General features: G+C 38.4%; 1 protein-coding gene across 6 annotated transcripts; it reads left to right on the plus strand.

The window, feature by feature from the left end:
* Window positions 1–98: 98 nt before the first annotated feature.
* zc3h18 (zinc finger CCCH-type containing 18) lies at window positions 99–20059 on the plus strand. 6 transcript variants are annotated; one of them, XM_079465602.1, is made up of 19 exons: window positions 99–205; window positions 1236–2128; window positions 2484–2568; window positions 4964–5118; window positions 5227–5322; window positions 5660–5817; window positions 6103–6132; window positions 6222–6333; window positions 6588–6877; window positions 14603–14788; window positions 14908–15027; window positions 15207–15302; window positions 15636–15872; window positions 17227–17349; window positions 17558–17754; window positions 17974–18170; window positions 18262–18361; window positions 18509–18605; window positions 18874–20059. In XM_079465602.1, the coding sequence occupies exons 1-19, from the start codon at window positions 193–195 to the stop codon at window positions 19097–19099; spliced, it is 3411 nt and encodes a 1136-aa protein (XP_079321728.1). In that variant the 5' UTR covers window positions 99–192; the 3' UTR covers window positions 19100–20059. The 6 variants fall into 6 exon arrangements, with proteins under 6 accessions (XP_079321728.1, XP_079321729.1, XP_079321733.1 ...); XM_079465603.1 differs by having other exon boundaries at window positions 18265–18361; XM_079465607.1 differs by having other exon boundaries at window positions 118–664; window positions 18265–18361.
* The last annotated feature ends 438 nt before the right edge of the window (window positions 20060–20497 follow it).

Below are 20497 nucleotides of genomic sequence, written 5' to 3' on the forward strand. Positions count from 1 at the left end.
TTGTGAAAAGCACATGGCTTGTACTGACAGTAATAAAAAAATAAACATATAAAACTGTTAAAATGTTTGTAATGTAAGGAGTTGTAATAAAATGTAATGAGGTTTTCAGATACTATTGTGTCACTCAGCAGTAGATGTCGCGCTTTGATGACGTCCGGGTAATGGCCGCCCTCACTGTGCCGTGCAGGGTTTATGAATTTCTCCGGTAAAGAAAATTAAAAAACCCGACAAATCGTTCATTTTTTTGAACGCAGTCACCTTGAAGCGAGAGACCGGGTGACTCCCTTCACCGAGACCCTGTCTTTAAAGACTCTGTGCTTTGAAAGGTGACCGAATGTGTTTAATTCGCGATCTCAGTGTTTTGTAGGAGGGAGCGCTTATTGTTGCATGATACTTTAGACATCGTGCATCGAAGCAACAATGCGACGCTTTAACCGGTTAATTTAGAGTCTTGCATTCTCGCGTGGGCTGTTTAAAGTTACGTTTCGATGTTTACGTAGCGCGATCGTGTGGGAAATCTCCGAATTTACGTCGTCGTCTAGGGAGCGCGCAGGATTCAGGCCTGTTAGCAGCATCGCCATCAATGAGCTTTCCCGTTAAAGCTAAAGCGGCTAAGAAAACATGTGTCGCCCTCAAATGAACCCATTGCCTTAAATCTGAGAAGGTAAACATGTTCCGTATGATTCAGTGACTGGAGTTTGTGAAATATGGTAAATTGGTAAAGTTTTAAATCCGGCCATGCTATTATCACGTTAGCAGGCTAACGTGGAGATGTTATTGTGGATGCACGCAATGTTCGTTCAATAAGTACATAAATATACCATGGTGACCACAGTTTCTACTAAAATGCCGTATATATTACACATATTAGAATTAATTTGTTGTTAAATTGTGGTAAAGTGATTTTAGCTACCACTGTCATAAAAATACTAATATTACGTTTTTATACTGTGTAATGCTATAGTTTTTTACAATCAATATCGTTATTGTGTTATTTTTATGGTGGTTAAGGTACCTGTGCCGTATTTGTAGCTCAAATTAATGTATATTATCTTATGATACCAGCAATTAAGCGTCTTTTGTACTTGCATGCATGAACATTTTTGTGTTCCTAGGAAAAAAAAGTACAATTATTTTCGTTGTATTTCCTTTTTTTTACCTGTCTGAACTTTTTTCAGTGAAATTTTTGTGTGTGTTGGATTAATTTATTGGCTGCCATTGAAATTTTACTTCAGAGTTCTTGCTAATGGATACGCCTGAGAGCCCGACCCAATCCCCACAATCCCCTGAGGAGGAGGAGAAGGGTCTCTCTGACAGCGAGCTGCTGGAGTCGCCCGAGTCCCCAACAGAAGAAGGCAAGGCAGTGTCGGATAGTGAGCTTTTGAACGATGATGAAAATGAAGGACAGGAGGATGGAGGAGACTCTGATTTTGATGGAGACAGGCTTGCAGCTGATGAAGATCCAGAGGAAATTTCAGACCAGGAGGACTACAAGATGGATGGTGACGTGGTAGAAAACATCCACCAACAAGTTCAAGGGAGCAGGCAGGATGGCAGCCGTTCTCCAGTGGAGGAAATTCTAGAAACACCAAGATCACCCGATCCCGAGTCACCAGAGCCAGACCACGAGCGACCTTTCACCCCAGTAGAGGAGGAGAAGGAAGACACAAGAGGAGAGTACGAGGATGATGAAGGCATTGAAGAAACCACCAAATCTAACCTTGGCCGTTCTGTGCTTGAGGAGGACGAGGAAGAGGAACGGAGGAGGAGAAGGGCGGTGATGGTAGTGAGTGATTTGAAAGATGAGTCTTCTGTATCCAGAGATCTAGATGAACATGAGCTGGATTACGATGAGGAGGTTCCCGAGGAGCCCAGCACTGCTGCTCCTGAGGAGGTGGATGCAGAAAAGGTTCCTGTTGGCGAGGTTAGAGATTATGGTGAAGAGGATGAAGAAGAGGAAAAGAGAAGGAAGAAAAAGGAAAGGAAACCCATTCTGCCACCGGACAATACAGACTCTCCACGAAAAAAATATGTGGACTCCAAGGGTAAGGAAGGAGGCAGGAGAGACTCGTTTCGTGATAAAAAGAAAGATGAAGATGATGGAGAAATTGATGAGGGCGAGATTGATGTAAGTAAATGCTCAAATATAGCCTTTTTTATATTCTATGCATGTTTGGACTGCAACCCACTTTCATTTTGTGTCTACTTTTGGAGCCTATCATGCTATCTAAAAAATAAAACTAGAAACTAAAACCATTGCACATCCATCTAGACTTTTTGATAACACATTTTTATATTAGCAAATGTACGTTTAGACTGTGCAATGTCAACATTTTATGATATTTTTTAATTCTATTGCACACGAGACAACTATTACTTAAACCATTTGTAGGTCGACTATATAATCTCTGATCTTTGACTTAAAATTAAACAGAAAGAACGATTACACATTTTACGTTATTCCATCCTTCTGTTTATTTCAGGATGATGATCTGGAAGAGGGAGAGGTGAAGGACCCCACGGACAGGAAGATCAGACCAAGACCCATCTGCAGGTTTTTTATGAAAGGTACTTCTTCATTCATGTTATTTTAGCAGAGGTGGGTAGTAACGCGCTGCATTTACTTCGTTACATTTACTTGAGTAACATTTTGGAAAATATGTACTTTGAATGTAAAATGAAAAGTGGGTTCTTTTCTATTTCTTATAGAAAATCTGTACTTTTACTTAGTTACACTGCATGACGTTCCTTCATTTTAAATTATGCACAAAATTGTCGTCTCTTTTTGCAGGCAATCCCGAGTAATTAATTATTTTGAGTCGATTCTTTCAAATGCATTAATTGAACAATGGGCAAAACCGCTTAAAAAGTTCACGAATCCGTTCCAATGATTTGTTAGGTCACAGCACGATCTGATTCATCTGAAGCGGTGGATTACTCACTCCTCGTATGAGTGTTGGATGAAGTGGATATGAATCTATATTTATCCAAACAAAACTGCAAATGTGTTATATTGTTAGCCAGCATTGATAAATGCGCCCCCTCGCATGACCTGTTCGTCAGACACCGCAACATGCGCATGACATGTTAGACTCAGAGACGTGGGCTCGCAGAAATATACATTTGTAGAACAGAAGGAAGAAAACTTCTTGATGGCCGTGTGGTTCACTGCTTACTGTATGTTTACAAGTAAGAGCTTTTCACAACAAAACATGAGTTTGGTCTAAAATCAGTTTTGGTGAGCACTGCAGATGTTTAGATCATCTTTGGAAATAGGAGTTTTGTTAAATGCATTGTAAACTTAAAACTCAGAATCACTTTAGTTTGACATGGTCTGTTATTCAAAATAAGTGGTAGTTGTGTGGGCTACATTGATATTGGGTCTAGATTACATTTTCAGTCTTTTCTGTGCTTGTCTATTCTTTAGTATCTGTATATTGCAAAGATATCTTCTTATGATAATAATAATAAAAAATATTGATTAAAATTTAATATAAAAACATTGGCGTTAATATTAATTTGATGAATTGTAGGCCTATAGATTCAGATACAAAGTAACGAAGTAACTGGCTACTTGAGTAGTTTTTTCATTGCATACTTTTTTGCTTTTACTTAAATAATTTTTTTAAATAGTGACTTTTGCTTTTAGTAACACTTTCTCCAGTTACTTGTACTTTTACTTGAGTAAAGATTTAGGCTACTCTACCCACCACTGGATTTCAGACTTTTCTGATTGTGCCAAATAAGCAATTCTGTGAATGTATCAGTTGTGGTTTACCTTACATTTACCTTTTAGACTACCAGAAGCAGTTTTTACAAGCCTTCTATCTAGGAAACTTGTGCAGGTCTGGTATTCACGATGACACCTGCCTTTAGTTTTTACGTTAGTATATTTCCAGATTATAACAGTAGAGGGAGCTATTGAATGCAGAATTTCTTTCCCAGGAGAAAACTGAACTGCAGAGCAATTGTGACAAAACATCAGTCTGTTTTGATTTTAATGTCATGCATGCTTTTAGTCAACCCATTGACATCATAATATAATGTTTCTAGATTTTCTTGGTTACACTGTCTAATAACTTACTAACAATTATGGTATTAAAATTATTTGATCAGAGTTATTTGAACTAACTGCATTTTTTTCCTACATCTCTAACATCTGCAGCACCCCCGCGTCCACCATTTTTCCATAATTCATGTTGTGTCATCTTTGTATATTTTGATAAAACTTGATTGACATAATAATTTTAAATGTTGAAATGCAGAAATCTAGATGCAAACAACAATATTTTAGCTAAGGCTTCAGTGTAGGGGCAATTCTCACTATTAACTAATTATTAGCATACCTATTATTGCCAAGCTGTTTTTAAGTACTTACATAGCACATATTCTGCATGACCATAATCTACATCTCTAATCCTACCCAATACCTTAACCTAACAACTACCATACTTACTATTAATAAGGAACAAATTATGAGTTTATTGTGGAAGAAGTCATAGTTAATGGTTTGTAAATTGCAAGAATATCCCCCTATACCGAAGTGTGACCATATATCTGTCAGTCTTTGTCTGTTATGGTCAATTTATAGTGAGTGTTTAGGTTATTCATAGAATTCCATAAGAATAATACACTTATTCCTATATGTGAATTGTCATTTACTTCAAGAGACAATTTTGTAAAGGAATCAATTGAATAATCACAATAATTTGCAATTATTTATTAAACATTGAATTGTCAGACAAATATCATAATTGTGGTTAACCTGTCTTAACTTTGAATAATTCTGTACCGTGTCTGTCAAATCTGTGCACTGTTGTATTGATGGCTTGGATTTTACACATATTATAGAAGTAACTTCATTTTTTTTAGGGATGATTGAAAGGTTTTGTTCAACCATGAATTAATCCTTTTTTCAATAACATACGTTTGTATCAAATATGTTGACCTCTGTCTCTGTTAGGAAATTGCACTTGGGGCATGATCTGTAGGTTCATCCATCCAGGAGTCAATGATAAAGGCAACTACTCCCTCATCACCAAACCAGACCCCTTCTCTCCTAATGGAGCCCCTCCTGCGGGAGGAGGACCTCACCCGCTGATGCCTGCAAACCCCTGGGTATATGTGGTTTATTTTCACTCTTTTATTTCTTCCTTAGTGTATAGAATATTCAACTAAGAAGTCTTGCCATTGCCACGTTTTAATGTGAATTGGATGTTTTTTTAGGGGGGGCCTGCAGTAGAAGAATTACCTCCGCCGCCGCCTCCTATAGATCCTCCTGTGGAGAGCGCCTGGGAAAGAGGCCTTAGACATGCCAAAGAGGTACATTTATTATTGTGCAGAAGAGAGAGAGATTGTATATTAGCATAATGATAAGGCTGTTTGACGAGACCTTGGGATTTTTGGTGGGAACTTCATTCAAATGACTTTGTAATATGTTCTGCAATGTTTCTGTGATCTCCACACTTTGTTTCTAAGATTACATGTTATATTTATTTGAAACTCAGGCTACGCTAAAAGCAAAACTAATTCTGACAGGGACGACTGCTGAGAAGGGAAAGCACCTGTTTTATTGTATAATGGAAAGCCCTGGTCCAGCTGGGTGGTTTGTGGGGGGTTAAATTTGTACTAACTCTTGGCCTTTTTTGCATGTCTTTAGGTCTTGAAGAAAGCCACTATTAGGAAAGAACAGGAACCGGATTTTGAGGAGAAACGATTTACCGTAACCATCGGTGAAGATGATCGAGACTTTGACAAGGAAAATGATTTCTTTAGGGAACGCGGCTATCGCATCACAAGGGAAATCAGAGATCCTAGGTACGGAACAGAAGCTTTTCAGTAACTTCTGGGCATCTTCCAGTTTACAGCTTAGGTTTGTGAATAGTTGCTGCCGGTTCATTGAGGTCTAAAGAAATAAGTTGAAATCGGTTTTGGGATGTTGGAATGTTCTGCGGTGTGACAAGCAACATTTTGCATATGCGTGTGATTATTATGCATGTAGTTTTATTTAATTAAGACCAAACTTTACTATATTAATAAATATAATAGTAAACCATTAATCTAGGTTACTAATTATTATTTTTTCCCTATTGTACGTTGCAGTGATATAGAGATCAGAGATCCAGGTTATGGGTACGTTTTAGAAGCAATGCATTCATGTTGTTATCCACTCTAAATTAAAGGGATACTTCACCCAAAAATTCTGCCTGTTTCTGTTATAGTGATCCGTATGCTGACCCGTACTATGATTATGAGATGGAGGCTCTCTGGCGAGGAGGCCAGTATGAGAACTTCAGGGTGCAGTACACAGAGACCCCGCTGCCTTATTACCCTGTGAGTACATACTGATAAAACATTTTAATCATCACTCCTTCCAAAGTGCTTTCAGCATGTTACTGATGTTGTTTATTTATAAAACCTTACGGTTTCGAACACATACAGAATGATTTGTGTTTCAGATGACTTCCCGATAACTGACTTAAACTCTTATACAACAGATAACCTGCAAGGGGAACTCTGTTTTAGTAGAAAATAGGTCAATTTGTACTCAAGCTGGTGATTAGACTGACGTTTCTTGTTTGCATCAGGACCGAGAGCGGGAGCGAGACCCTCGCGAGCGCCACAGAGAAAGGGAACGGGAACGCGAGAGAGACCACCGGGAACGGGAACGCAGACAGAGAGAACGCGAGAGAGAAAGAGAGAGGGAACGCGAGAAGGAGAGACAGCGCAGGAAGGAGGAATGGGAGAGAGATCGTCTGAAACGGGATGATAAGGAGGGACGGCCCAGGGAACGACCACCCAAAGAGCCACGGGAGAAGAAGGAAGAGAAAGAAAAGCCACTTAAACCACCACGTTCACCCTCTAACATGCCCCCCAGGTGAGTCTCAAGCTTCTCATAATCTTCAGTTTGTAATAGCTCGAATGTTTGGGAAGTTTATATGGAGTTGATTCTTGTTGTTAAATTGACGGAATTTCACATATGACATTTCCGCTCATGTGTGGTTTTGACTTTACTTTTACTCGTGGGCAATACTGCATCATTATTTGAATAAGCCTCCACTTAGTTGCACACTGACCTGTTTTGTGATGGCCTGAATTTTAAATGTATAAGTCTTTTAAGGTCACCTCTTTGAACTGTAGAAATGCTAAAGAGCTTATTTCTCATGGTCCGTTTTTTCCCCTGGTCTATGCTATTATAGCTGTTACGTAAAGTACAAATTTGGTTTTATTTCCCCTTACGGTAATTTCTTCCCTATCACTACATTTTACCTGCCTTTCCTCACTTAGATTGCATGTTTGATATAGAGATTCACATTTCAATCATTTAGCCCAGATCTCAGACTAGATTTGAAGATTTCCGCCTCTAGGTGAACTGATATTCTCTAAATAAATAAAGGGCAAAGCTTTAGTGATGCAAGTATAAACATGAATTTGTGCCATGATACTAGCGCAGGGAATCATTTATCAGGATGTCCAAAAAGAGATGATGTACACCTGCTTTGTCGAATGTGGTAATGTCTTACATTTATTCGTTTGGCAGACGTTTTTGTCTTAAGTAGCACCATTATATAACAGTGGTGACAGTGATTCTTATCATTTTGTGTGAATGGAATCACAGTTAGGGCAACTTTTTGAAGATGCTTGGGAAAAAAGTAAAAAATGCACGGTTAACCTTTCTGCCTTTGTGATGATCCATAAACGGTTTCCGTTCACTAAACTCCACAATCATTGACAGTGATCTGAATTAAACAATGTCATTTAAACAGAAATTAAATCTGGTTTTTCCACGCGATTTTTAGAAGATAATGCTTTTTTGTATATTAAAGCAGAAGTATGTAATTTTTCCGGTTAAGCTTTCTTCTATCCCTGATCAAATGAATAGTTCTCTGGAAGAATGTATTAACACTGTGGCTTGTTGCATTGTGCGTCCCTGCATAGCACAATTTGCTGAACCTATGACGTATATGTAATAATAAAAATACACATGAGTAAATACAGCTCTGCAACTATTGCATGATTTTGGAATCACTCACATAACTGTACAATTTCTCCTATTGTTCTATCGCAGGTGAAAGTTTTGACTATTGTTGCATGTTGTTGTGACGCCTTACTTGTTTAAACCTGACGTAAATTTATTACACTGCAGTACCAAGCACGTCATTCTGAAATGAGGGAAATTTTCAGTCTTTGCAAAAGACTGAAGGAAGGAACTCATTAAGTGTAGACATTAAGGTTTACAGCTGCCCAGGTGTGGTAAAATTGGAGTGTGATCCGCTTGCTTCTATTAAGTAACTCCCTATGACGTCTAAAGGTGTGCATGGCAGTTTCACTCTTTATCAGGATTTGTCAAGGCACGTTTTTTGTGCACGAGTTTATGTGGCTGATGAGGTTATTGATGTTGTTTGATCATCGTCACGCACTAGTTTAGTTAAAGAATATGACTAACTCACTTAAGGAAATTGTAGTCCGAAAAGGAATCGTGGCAGGCAGTGGCGGACTGGGAATGAAAAGTGGCCCTGGACTTCTTCACCAGGAGCAGCCCACAACACCAGGCTGTCAACATAATAAACCAGCTTATTGATGCACAAATCATTCTTTAACACCACACATTTTTACTACTCAAGCAATAACCTCCAAGAAGCTTAGGTTACCGCGGTATTTTATAACGGCTTAGAACTCGGCACAGAATCAAGGACCAGAACCGACCGTTTTATAATTAGGAATAATATCCTACAAGAGAATTTACTTAAATGCTGCCAAAAAAACTATGACTTGACTTTGATGAAAACTCTTGTTTTATTACATCAAATATTAAGTCCAACATCAACATACATGTCTAAACAAAAGTGAGCATTTAGAATTATAAACCAAGAAAAGAGGTTAGTAACATTCACACTTTGGGCTTAATAACTAAGAAGCTTCAATAAGCATTATAAAACTGTACATTGAAGAATTCAATAGATTGCAAAACTATTATCACAGGCAATGAAATGACAATTTTTGGTAAAATCTCTATTTAATGTTGATTAAGTCCACCATTTAATTTACACAGTCTTATTTTTTTCTGATTCTTAATCCAGGTCCTCGCGACCCCCCGCTCTGCATATTTTGTAATATTTCAAATGTTAAAACAGAGAGATAAGCTAAATATACTGTATGCTGTCGGTTATGTTTTTTAGGCATTTTAAGTCGAATGCACGTTAAACATCTTACATTAGGTGACAAACCACTGAAGTTTTCAGTTGAATTATGTAGGTCAAGTAGTTTAATCTCTAAAATCTTACCATTTCTAATTTTTATTGTTAGACAGATGGCTTTGTTATGTTTGACTTTCTATATCTCACTATTTAACAGTCATCAAACTCAATTCGCACTTGGTTTTTGTTAGCGCCCGCCTACGGAACTTCTGTCTTTCAGTCTTTTTTTATTTTAAGTATTTCTCTAGTAGACATTGACAGTTTATAGTCAGTATTAATAAAAACTAAAATTCTTGTAGTAATCATAAATCATAATTTTTACTTTGTACATTAAGGTATTAACTTGATAGTAATATAATGCTCATCTTGCACATTGGATGCACATTCATGGCATGCTTACATTTTTAGATTTTTCAAGTTTTTTCATGTTTTGATGATGAGTCAGGTTTGTCTAAAGATAAGGTGAATATAGAAGAGGAAGCAATCCTGCTTCCCTTTTCCATTGTTTTTGTGTGTGGTATATTCCTCTGTCTGCCCCTTCATTGTTATGTATTGATGTATTGTTGTTCTTCTGCTGAATCCGTTTCATTCAACCGTCTGTGATATTCCAGACCCTGACAATAATGTCAAGGCATTTTGAAGCAATTGAAATACTAGAGGATATACCCTGTCAGATACTGCTGATATAGCAGTTTCTCAGTGGTTCTTATTATTTTGCGTGCTTATAGATGCAACTTTTTATTTTTAGGAGGAATGCAAATCACTCAAATTATGTTAAGTGCAGAGACTACAACTATTCCTATTTATAGCAGAATACTTCAGGGTTCAAGAAAACAGGTTAGGTTTCCCTGTCTTTTGTTTGCCCAAATATTTCCAATTTATCTTGCAACACTGGAATTGTACCATCATTAGTTTTGCTCGTGTTGTAGGTTTCATCATTGTATAGTGATGATGCATCGAGAGAATTTATCTGGTTGTGATGAAATAGCTTGTGTATTTATTTAGATCTGTTTGGATGTACGAGTATTGCATCACTGCAGTTAACCTGGGCTGCAGTTAAATGGATGGTACAACCTAAAATTAAATTTCTATCAATATTTACGTATCCTCAGGTGGTTCCAAACCTTGACAAATTGCTTTGTTCTGTTAAACACAAAGGAAGATATTTGGAAGAAGGTAATTTACCAAACAGGTCGCATCCCCCATTTACTGCCTTATTGAGGGAAATTACGTACTCTGGAGGTCAATGGGGGATGACATCTGTTTGGTAACTGACATTCTTCCAAATATCTTCCTTTGTTTCTACCAGAACAAAGACATTTATAGAGGTTTGGAACAATCTGATTAAATGATGACAGAATTTTCATTTTTGGGTAAACTCTCCCTTTAATATGGTTCATTGACCATTTACCGTTGTGTGATATGCATCGCACAAGGGTTGACCGATATGCGTTTCTTTACACCAGGTCGGGTGTAAAAAGGAAAATATGTTCAAAATTAAGAATTTTGCTCTGACAAACATTTACTACGTAACACCATGTTAAACAGGAAGGACAGAAAGATACGATACTCGTCGGAAAGAATTTGCTCCACTTGATGCAGTCATAATTTACAATGAAAGGGGTGATTTCTTTTTTTTAAATAAAATGCTAACTTTTCCTCTTCTTTGACGAAGAATCTGGCTATTTTGTTTTGCCATTGTTTTGCGCTCTGCGCAAGGATGTGATCACATTAATGAGCTGATGTCGGAGTAACTGTTTTTAGTTTCATACATCGTACATAATCAGAGAATATTAATATTAACTGGATAATTTAAAAGTAGACATTTAAAGCTATCTTTAGACATGTTTTTTACGTTCCTGAAAAAGAAATTGAGTTTTAGTCTGTTTAAATGACGTGTTTCAGAAAGATATATTGTATATTTTCATTACTCTACAAAAGCAAAACATTTTGTAGATAATGAGTACACACAAATAAAAGTAGAACAATCACAGTTTCGAATCACGTGTGACCAAATTTACTGGAGTATTTAAGTTCTTTCTCTGCAAATGCCAATTCCGTCAACTGATTCCAAATCGCTGAAGCAGCTCGAGCTAGCAAATGCCTTCAGTGCGAGAGTGCATTGCAATCCTTTCAGTTTCTTCAGCCTTCTGCGTTGACTGGCATATCACATGGGAGGTGGGCGGCCTTTGCTCTAGGCAAGAGAGTGGCTTGTTGCAACACAGGTGGCTGCATTAGAGCCAAATAGTGTTAATTTATCGGCTTTGAAAATGACAGATGTCGATAATAATAAAAATGACTTCGATAATCGGCCGACCCCTATATCGCACACGATAGATTTATTAAATTTTATTTTTATTTAGTTTGATCATTAAGAAGGTCTGGAATGTTTTCAATGGCAAATGTTGTTTAGGCAGTTCTTAGAAAACACAATATTCATAAACAAATCTATATTCATTAATTCAAAAGCTAGCCTTATGGTCAATTTCTATTCATCAAAAAGTAGCAAGTAGGAAAAAAAAGAGGCTTTACTGTGTATTAACTCACTGATGATGAACAAGCTACAGTATGGACCATACTTTATGCCCTGTTTGTTACACAAGCCTTGCGTCATCTACCAAGCTGTTGGAATGTTATTTTCCTTCTGCTTTCTTTCAGATCGAGTCCGAAAATAGTGCCGCATGCTTATAAAGCCTACTCGAGCAGGCTATGTCATTAGATGGCAGCTGCCAGAACAGAGGTTACGTTCCTCATTCCTAAAGTGTCATTTCCCATGATAAGGAACAGCGTGTTTTGAGTTAAATAGTTAACATATTTTTCAATGATGGAAAGCAGTGATCATATTTCATGATTCAGCGTACGCTGATGCAATATACTGAATTATTTCAAGAATCTGTCTGAAAGAGCAAAAAAAGGACACTTGCAATTTTAAGGTATCGATGAAAGATAAACATGTCAGGGTCGTTTTGAATGATTCTTTTTGGAATAAAAAAAAGAGCATATTTCCTCAGCAGTGAACGTGTTTGTACATGGAGAACAGCATTCTTTACAGAAAGTTAATGTATATTTAAGCCGAGCATCACAGCATGCTGGTTTTTATCAACATTTGATCTATGCAGTGAAGAAATGTTATGTGGAAACGTATGTCTATGTGCCTATTTAATTTGAAAAATTCTACAATCTTTCTTTACATACTAATGTTAATATTTGGCAGGTGTCTTTATACCTTTTATCGGTTCGAGTTTTTTATGCTTAAAACAACTTGCAACTTTTTTTCACATCAAAACATATTAAAAATACTGATAAGTATTCAACTCTTTATTTTTATGTAAAGTTGATTGGGGATTTGCCTGTTATTGACAGTATTACTCTTTCCTTCATGGAATGGCAACAGTTCCTTTTTCTCCCACCAAGCAGGAAATTAAAGGTGGGCTCGGATTTCATCTAAAAATAGCTCTGTGTGCTATTTTTAGACACTCCGTAACACCTACTGCCTTGGGTTTGTTTACTTTTACGTCACCGTTAAAGGACATTCCAGTTCCCAGGCTGGATGACCTTAGTCATTAAAAGACATACCTTAATGTATTCTGTGTAAAGGTGTGGAAATGCCTTAGTTTAACTACTCGCGTAATGATTGCTTGAATCTTAAACTTTTTAGTCATCTGGAATATCCAGAGGTATTGATCAAGTTAGTGTTGGAAGGTTGGGGCAAATGCCTTCGTTTAACTACTCGCGTAATGATTGCTTGAATCTTGAATCTTAAACTTTTTGGTCATCTGGAATATCCAGAGGTATTGATCAAGTTAGTGTTGGAAGGTTGGGGCTCAAAGCAACCGGGTGTAATTTAAGTACATCATAAGTGCTGCAATTTGTATTCTCATAACTTCTCTGAAACCCAGTATGCTCTTTTTGAAAAGCAAATATTTACTTCTACACGCGGTGTGTGAGAAATATTTTATGATGTTGTGTCTTTTATAGGGGTTTGAGACGCTTATCCTAGACTGGGTTCAAGAGAATGAGACAAGATTTTTAAAGAAATCCTCATTGATGAAATATATAGTGAAAATATTTATTTTATTCACCCTAAAACACAAAATTATAAAATCACCTTGTACTTTATAATACAAATAGAACTTCTATTTTAATGAATTCTATGATGCAGTAATGAACTTTATGTAAATACTGCAAAATGTTTTGTCACAAACTCATATGACAGGCAGTTATTGCACAAAAAATATGCTTTTAGTAAAGAGCTGTGGCTGTTTTCTCTATATGCTATTGCATAGTAAGGAAAATCATGTTGTCGCATGGCCTGGCCGGTCACTCTAGCTCTGCTCACAGTAGGCACATACATTGTTTAGTTATTAGTGTGTTCTGTACAGTAATGAAAACTGGTCACACCACAACAAAATGTGCACTCTATTTTTAGGTCAAGCAGGTTATATTTAGGGAGCGTATGCTATTAATACGCTCGCAATTTTGAGCCCAATCACACCCATCATGCTAATTGCGTGAGCGTATTGTGTTCTCGCGAGACTTCGTGCCACGAGATCTTGCACACCCCTAGTGTTTTATAGTATGATGCCTAAATATAACTCAGCAACTTGTTCAATATAAGTCACGGTAGTGTTCAATGAGGGCGATTAAGAACTAACGGCTGACCTTTTTAAAGAGTGTCAGGGACCCAAAAGCATATTGAGCTGGAATTATTGCAGCAACAATATTTGAATAGTACAGTATATTAAGTACATTGTTTGCCTAGTAAATTTATGCCAGTTCTGTTTCAAGTGTGAGAATTATTGGTGGTTATAAAGCCCCAAATATAGATATATAAAAGCCACAAATAAAAGTAAATATTTGACACAACCAATAAGAAGTTTGTTGGAAACTGGAGCTTCCTCTTCAGTCATGGGGAAGGATATAGTCTGTAACCACTTATTCAGCATAATTCACTACAAAACCAAAGGAGTTAGACATGCACATGGAATTGTCCATTTAAAACTTAATGTACAGTTGAAATTTTTTGCAAGCATGTTTCGCTTGTTTTTATTTTTTTTAAGGAAATAAAGAAATCCTTGTTTTCAAAAAAACGTGGCTCTTGTTATTGAGCTGGCACAAAAAAAATCTGATTTAAAACATTGCAGAAACAAACAAGTCGGTGACATGCAGTCACCTCTGTCTTAGGCTGAGAATGTGGTAATTCAGCCTTCCAATGTAAATATTTGGTTTTAATTAAGAGAATTGCAGATGTTTGTTTTCTTACAAGAATGATCGCTTCTTAAAAGGAAGTTCAAGGTTATGTTACAATAAAGAATGCCTTGACAAAGGTGGATTTTAATCTTGAAAATGAAAGTGTGTCAGGTGCCAGTCTAATAAAAATTTATTCCTTCCTTTTTCCTTCCTAGAGGGCCAATGCAGCCACCCCCTAAGAAAGAGATGATGCCCATGCCCAAAAGACCAGATGAATGGAAGGACCCCTGGCGCAGGTCAAAATCCCCTAGGAGAAGGGCCGGTCTCACTGGCTCTCCTCCACGCGGCCGCAGGCGACACAGACCCTCTGGATCTTCTGTTTCTCTGTCCAATTCTTCTAGGTATTGACATCTCTAAAAGTAGAAGAGCTCTCCTTGAGCTTTAAGATCTGAGGTTGACTGGATCCACCAAAGAAAAATGTATTGAAGTTGAAGAATTTAATTTCTTCAAAATCTTACAGGTCGTCATCCCGGTCCTCGACGTTCTCAGGCTCTGGCTCCTCCCGGTCTCGCTCGCGGTCAATGAGTTCCTACTCGAGCCACTCCTCTCAACATAGCTCTTTCAGCGGAAGCCGCTCAAGGCAAGATATCAGAAATCGCATCAAAATATGAAAGTTATTGTACCGTGATCTAATTAATGTGTCAGGAAACAACGTTTGCTTAATATGGCATTGTCAGGTTTTGGCCTGAAACATTAACATTCATGTAACTGGCGGTATTTGCTTCCTGTTATTAATCACTTCATTTTCATTTTCTTCAGATCCAAATCTTTCTCTTCGTCTCCCTCCCCGTCCCTGACAGCACAAAAAAATACTATTAAGAACAAAGTAGAGCAGCCTCTTGGTGCAGTGAAGGGGTAAATACACAAATATTTCAAAACACATTTGTAAGTCTGTGTTTACTTTCAGTCTAGATCATTATGAATTATGCTTGTTGGAATATCAGAGCTGCCATTATAGCGTGCCTAAAGTCAATAATAAAATAAGAATAATTGTACCCGTCTTACCGGACATTTCTGTATACTGACTTTCAGGTTTTGAACTGCGCCTTGTGCGTTTAATAATATATATACATTTTTCGCTGGGGCTTTCTGAAGTAGGTGTCTGGAATCGGTAAATGTCGTATTTATTAGAAGCAAATGAAAACAAAATGTTTTTTTTTTTGTTTGTTTTGTTTTTTTTGTCAAAAGCTCCCCGGTGAAGTCTGGTGCACCACCCCCTCCTCGCAAGGATAAAGGACCCCCCAAAATGACACCCAGCCCCTCATTGCCTGGACAGCCAGGGAAGCCGCCCAAGCCCATCGCGGAGGTGGCTAAGCCCCCCAACCCCCGTCCGGGTGGCAGGCCCCCTGGACCACGAGAGCCGAGAGAACCCCCCAACATAAGAGAAGGACGTAAGAAAGAACGTCAACCCAACCCACCTCACAGGTACAGCTCATCTCACTACTGTTTGGTTGTTTTATAACCATTTAAAGGGATAAACCAAAAAAACTGTAAAAGTGAATGCATACTACATCAAGATCTTAAGATGATCTATTCAAGAGGTTTGTTTTGTCATGTTTTTTTTACATTTTGTGATTTGGATGAATTTGCATATTGAACCATTACCCAACGTTCGAATCTCTATGTGTGCTTTCATAACAGTACCAGTGCCTTTTAATACAGGGAAGCAGTGTGTAACTCATCTAACGGAGAGCAAGGTGTTACTGTGCGTGTGGAATACCCTGCATGGGTGTTCAGGAAAATCTCCTGCCCCGTTGGTTCTCCGATACGCTTACATAAAGAAACTTCTGTTGACTTAACAACATAATTTCACTGTCAGTGAATCATTGGCGTGCAGGCACATGTAGTAAGCATTTGAGTTAGAGAAACACTGGTTTAATTTGAAGTATCTTAACTGTATGTTAGGAATGCCTCACATTAGTTTCCTGAATACTAGGTAGTGTTTTGTAGTTTGTTCACTAACCCTGACGTATACTTTGACTACAAGGGCAGACAGACACATTTAGCACATCATTACTTTTTTGTGACAGATGAGCATATGAAGCTGGCTGTTATTTTGAAAGGGAAAGCTTTTAATTCCTCTTTATATTGTATTCAAAGCATTTAGTTTTACATTCTTTGTGAATAGTTAGCATGTGTAAAAAAAAGTAGATTATGTACACTGGCATGGTTGGCTAACAAATCATTTAATTTGAAGGAAGTAGATCGAATACCAAGTAAAAATGAACATGCTTTCTATGCATTTTACCAAGCCAGCATTGTCTTCCATAAAAGTTTGTGGTACTGTCCATGGTTGTGTTTGTTGTTGTGTCAAAGAGGAACATGACACAGAAGAAGTGTGATGCGTGACAGAACCATGCATGTTCTTCCCTTACTAATGGGTTTAGGCTTATATATTTCCATTTGCAGATTTTAAGAGGCTATTACATATATTGACATCCTCAGCAACCTTTTGTACTCTGTGGTTTGTTAAACTCAGACATGGCGTTCTGAAAGGAAAGTACGTTCAGGCTTCACAAGAAAGCTCCTGCCCGGGCTTTTTGTTAAACATTCTTACTGATCTGAGAAAGTTACTGGTCGGCTTTCAGTTTATTATGAATGAATGCCAATTATTTCTTAATTGAGTCATTGTTTTATAATGAGGCACATCAATCCTTGTTTGTGTATATTCTGTGAGATTTTGTAAACCATGTCCACCCTTCTATGTTTTCAAATAAAGCTCATTTTATTTCCATGTTGTATGACTAATTGAATTACTGTGTGTCTATCTTTGCTGCAGGCGGACAGTCAGTGGCAGCGTCAGTGGTAGCGTAAGCAGTTTTTCCGCCTCCAGCTCACACTCGAGGTCTCGTTCATCCTCCGCATCGCTCTCAAGGTCACGATCCGGATCTCAGAAATCTCGGTATAGACAGCGAAGTCCGAAAGTGACCATTAAAACGCTCTAAAGCCTTTCCATTTAAAAGTTAAATGCACAAATCATTTTTAAGGGTTACAGATATGACACAATAGCAAACATAATTTCATGCACCTTTTATGTGGTTAAATGTTAGCATAATAAATCTAAGAATCCATCAGATTGGAAAACAAGATGTCATTTTTGTTTTTTCCAGGTCTTTGTCGGTGAGCAGCGTGTCATCCGTCTCCTCTGCCTCCTCTAGTAGCAGCTCAGTCAGGAGCGCCGATTCAGATGACATGTACGCCGACCTGGCTAGCCCTGTGTCCTCTGCCAGCTCCCGATCACCCACCCCAGGACACGCCCGTAAGGACAGGGTGCCTCCGCGAGACAGGGGTCCCAACAAAGACAGAGGTATTGTGCTCTGTATATTCCCAGACAATGACATGTCACCAAATGCTCTGTCACTGTCTCACACAATCAAGTATGTTGGGCAACACCCGATACTGAACCATCATGATAGAGAGGCTCTTATTGTTATTGTTTTTTGTGGCATTGTTGAACAAAGCCTCATGGGTTATTAGTCATGGCCGTCATTTTAATATCTTCGTTTCCTGTGGTGTTCCATTAAAGGAAAACCCCCAAAGAAAGACGAGCCTTTTAAAGATGAGAGGAAGCGTGTTGACCCCTCCGGGCTCCCATCCAAAACCAACTCTAGCATGCCGAGATCCGGGTCTGGAAACCGGGGACACCCTATGCACCCGCCTCCCATGGGTCCTCCAGGAGGATATGGCTCGCATAAGGACATCAAACTTACGTTGCTCAACAAGGTAAAATGACAGAAAGGACGCAAGGCTGCGTTGAGGAGCTTTGCAGAAGTGCATTATGGGTCAGTGACTTCTTCTTTTAATTTTTGACCAGCAGCAAACCGACAGAGGCAATAGGAAGAGGTACTTTCCTGCCGATAGAGAGCGACCCCCTTCCCCTCTCAGTAAGAGGATAGCGCTGTCACCTGACAGAGGTAAACTACACACACAATAAAGCAAATTTGTTGTCCGTCAGAATACCCCTTCGGTATGCTGATATAAAGAACGATATTTGCATGTGGTTGTGGTTAAGATCTCTCTTTGTCTTTGGGAGACTTAAATAAATGTTCCCCTTTACATAGGTCGAGACAGGAGGATGCAAGGACGGCCTCCGCTGTCTCCCAGAATGGATCGATCCAAAGGTCAAGGGCCTCGGCCAATGCCACCACAAGGAGAAAGGTACTTAATGCCACTTTCTCTTTAATAACATTTTTCTGAATATCCCTTGAAGGTGTGGTGATTTCCATTGGCCACCCTGTAGCACAATAAATCCACAGAGGTGTACATTCACGTGTTGTCCAAAAACAATCTCAGTGGTAAATGTAGATGCATCTATAGTTTCTTTTCCATATAGATGTTTTATTACAAAGACTGCTTAAAGTTTATAGTGTGAATAAAACTGCAGATTTGGTAAATATAACATTTCTTTTTCAACTTTCAAATTCAGAAAGCGACCTCTCTCTCCACCACCCAAGTCCTCTGGAAAAGGTCCTGTGGCCGTGTCTGCTGGTAAACCTCCCCCACCTGGAGCTGGATCCGGTTCCAGCTCGGCTTCTGGTTCAGGCTCGGCCAAGCCGAGCAGCACCCTTTCTCGCCGTGAGGAGCTGCTGAAACAGTTGAAGGCCGTCGAGGATGCCATAGCACGCAAAAGGGCCAAAATCCCCGGGAAATAAGGCACGTCAGCATTGCCTCGTACAGCTTCTGGGACATCTGTTTCTGGACGCCCAGGATTTGCCAGAAATGGGGATATGGTCACCGTTCTTTGACCTCATAGGGCATTGCATAATTCATGTCCTGGGGAAAAGAGGCCACAGATACGTTTCTGCTTGTTTTGCCCTCCGAGAGAGGACGTCTAGATTTTATATTGATGTGATAAAGTTGAGAAGTGGCACTGTTCATTTCACTCGTTCATTTTTCGAGATATTCCAAGAATGCTGTAGGTTTCGATAATAAAAACTATGTACATTCAATGCATATTTTTGTGCTCCATCCCCCCACAACTGTCATTTTCTCTCTCTCCTGTTTGTTTTTTCACACTCCTGTTTAGCTGAGGGGTAATTTCTGGTGGACAGACAGGGCTCTGAGCTTTATGGACATGACAACGCAGTCTTATTTGGCGTGTGTACATTTGCAGTCTGGAATATGGAACTGCTTTTTTAGAACTTTTTCATCCACCTATAAATTAGTCAATCAACCTCCGTGTGTATGTTCTTCACCATGTACATTGTTGCTTAAAGTGTATGATTCTAGAGAACCAATGACAGTGATGTGAAGTATTGCTTTTTTTAAGAATTTGCATTGTTTTCCCCCCTAGCTTTTCAAGCAAAAACTGGCATTTTATTTTCAATTAAAATAATTTCCCTCAGTTTTAGTTGAAATTGTATGATGGAGAACCTGGTGATAAGAAATAATCCCGTCATGCTTTTTGTGACAGAAAAAGCTTCTAAATAAACTATTTTGATAGAGAATACCTCTTTTGATTGATTTGTTTCTAATGGAAAGATGGCAAATAATGCAGAACTTTATTAGTGCTTTATATCAGTGTGCCCATGAACCTTTTGCTGAGCATATACGTCTCAATGAGTTTGTGTAGTTCTGTTTTATTCCTAGTAATAAACTCATTTTGTGTTCCACCTTCCTGTGTCTTCACCACATTATGACGACATACTGTAGAGCAGTTCAGTGAGGTGAGCTCATTGACCCGGTTAGAACATTATTCATTACTTTTATTTGCATATGGATATGTCACAAGCAATGAAAGTTAAATAATCTATGATACGCCCACATTCTTTCAGAGCAAATTACATGATTAAGCAATCCAACATATGCAATAGACTTCTGTGCAATTGGGCTGCTCCTCTGACGTCGTGTTGTGTAGCTAACAATATGAAAGACTTAAAATGATTGCATAAGGTCAATACAAATAATTGCGCCTGGCCAGGTGATGACACTGTACATGGCATGACATACTTTATACGTGAAAATAAAAATTATCAATAATTGTTAGAAAGATGAAATGTGTAAAATCTAGAATATAAAAAAATAAATGTTGACTTCAATATCCGAAAGAA

The sequence above is a fragment of the Barbatula barbatula genome, assembly GCF_947034865.1.
Source record: "Barbatula barbatula genome assembly, chromosome: 10".
NCBI classification, from domain to species: Eukaryota; Metazoa; Chordata; class Actinopteri; order Cypriniformes; family Nemacheilidae; genus Barbatula; species Barbatula barbatula.

Coding starts and splice junctions, on each gene's coding strand:
- zc3h18 (XM_079465602.1), top strand. Junction 5,818..6,102: donor AGGGAAATCAGAGATCCTAG/GTACGGAACAGA, acceptor TGTACGTTGCAG/TGATATAGAGATCAGAGATC. Junction 6,133..6,221: donor ATCAGAGATCCAGGTTATGG/GTACGTTTTAGA, acceptor TTTCTGTTATAG/TGATCCGTATGCTGACCCGT.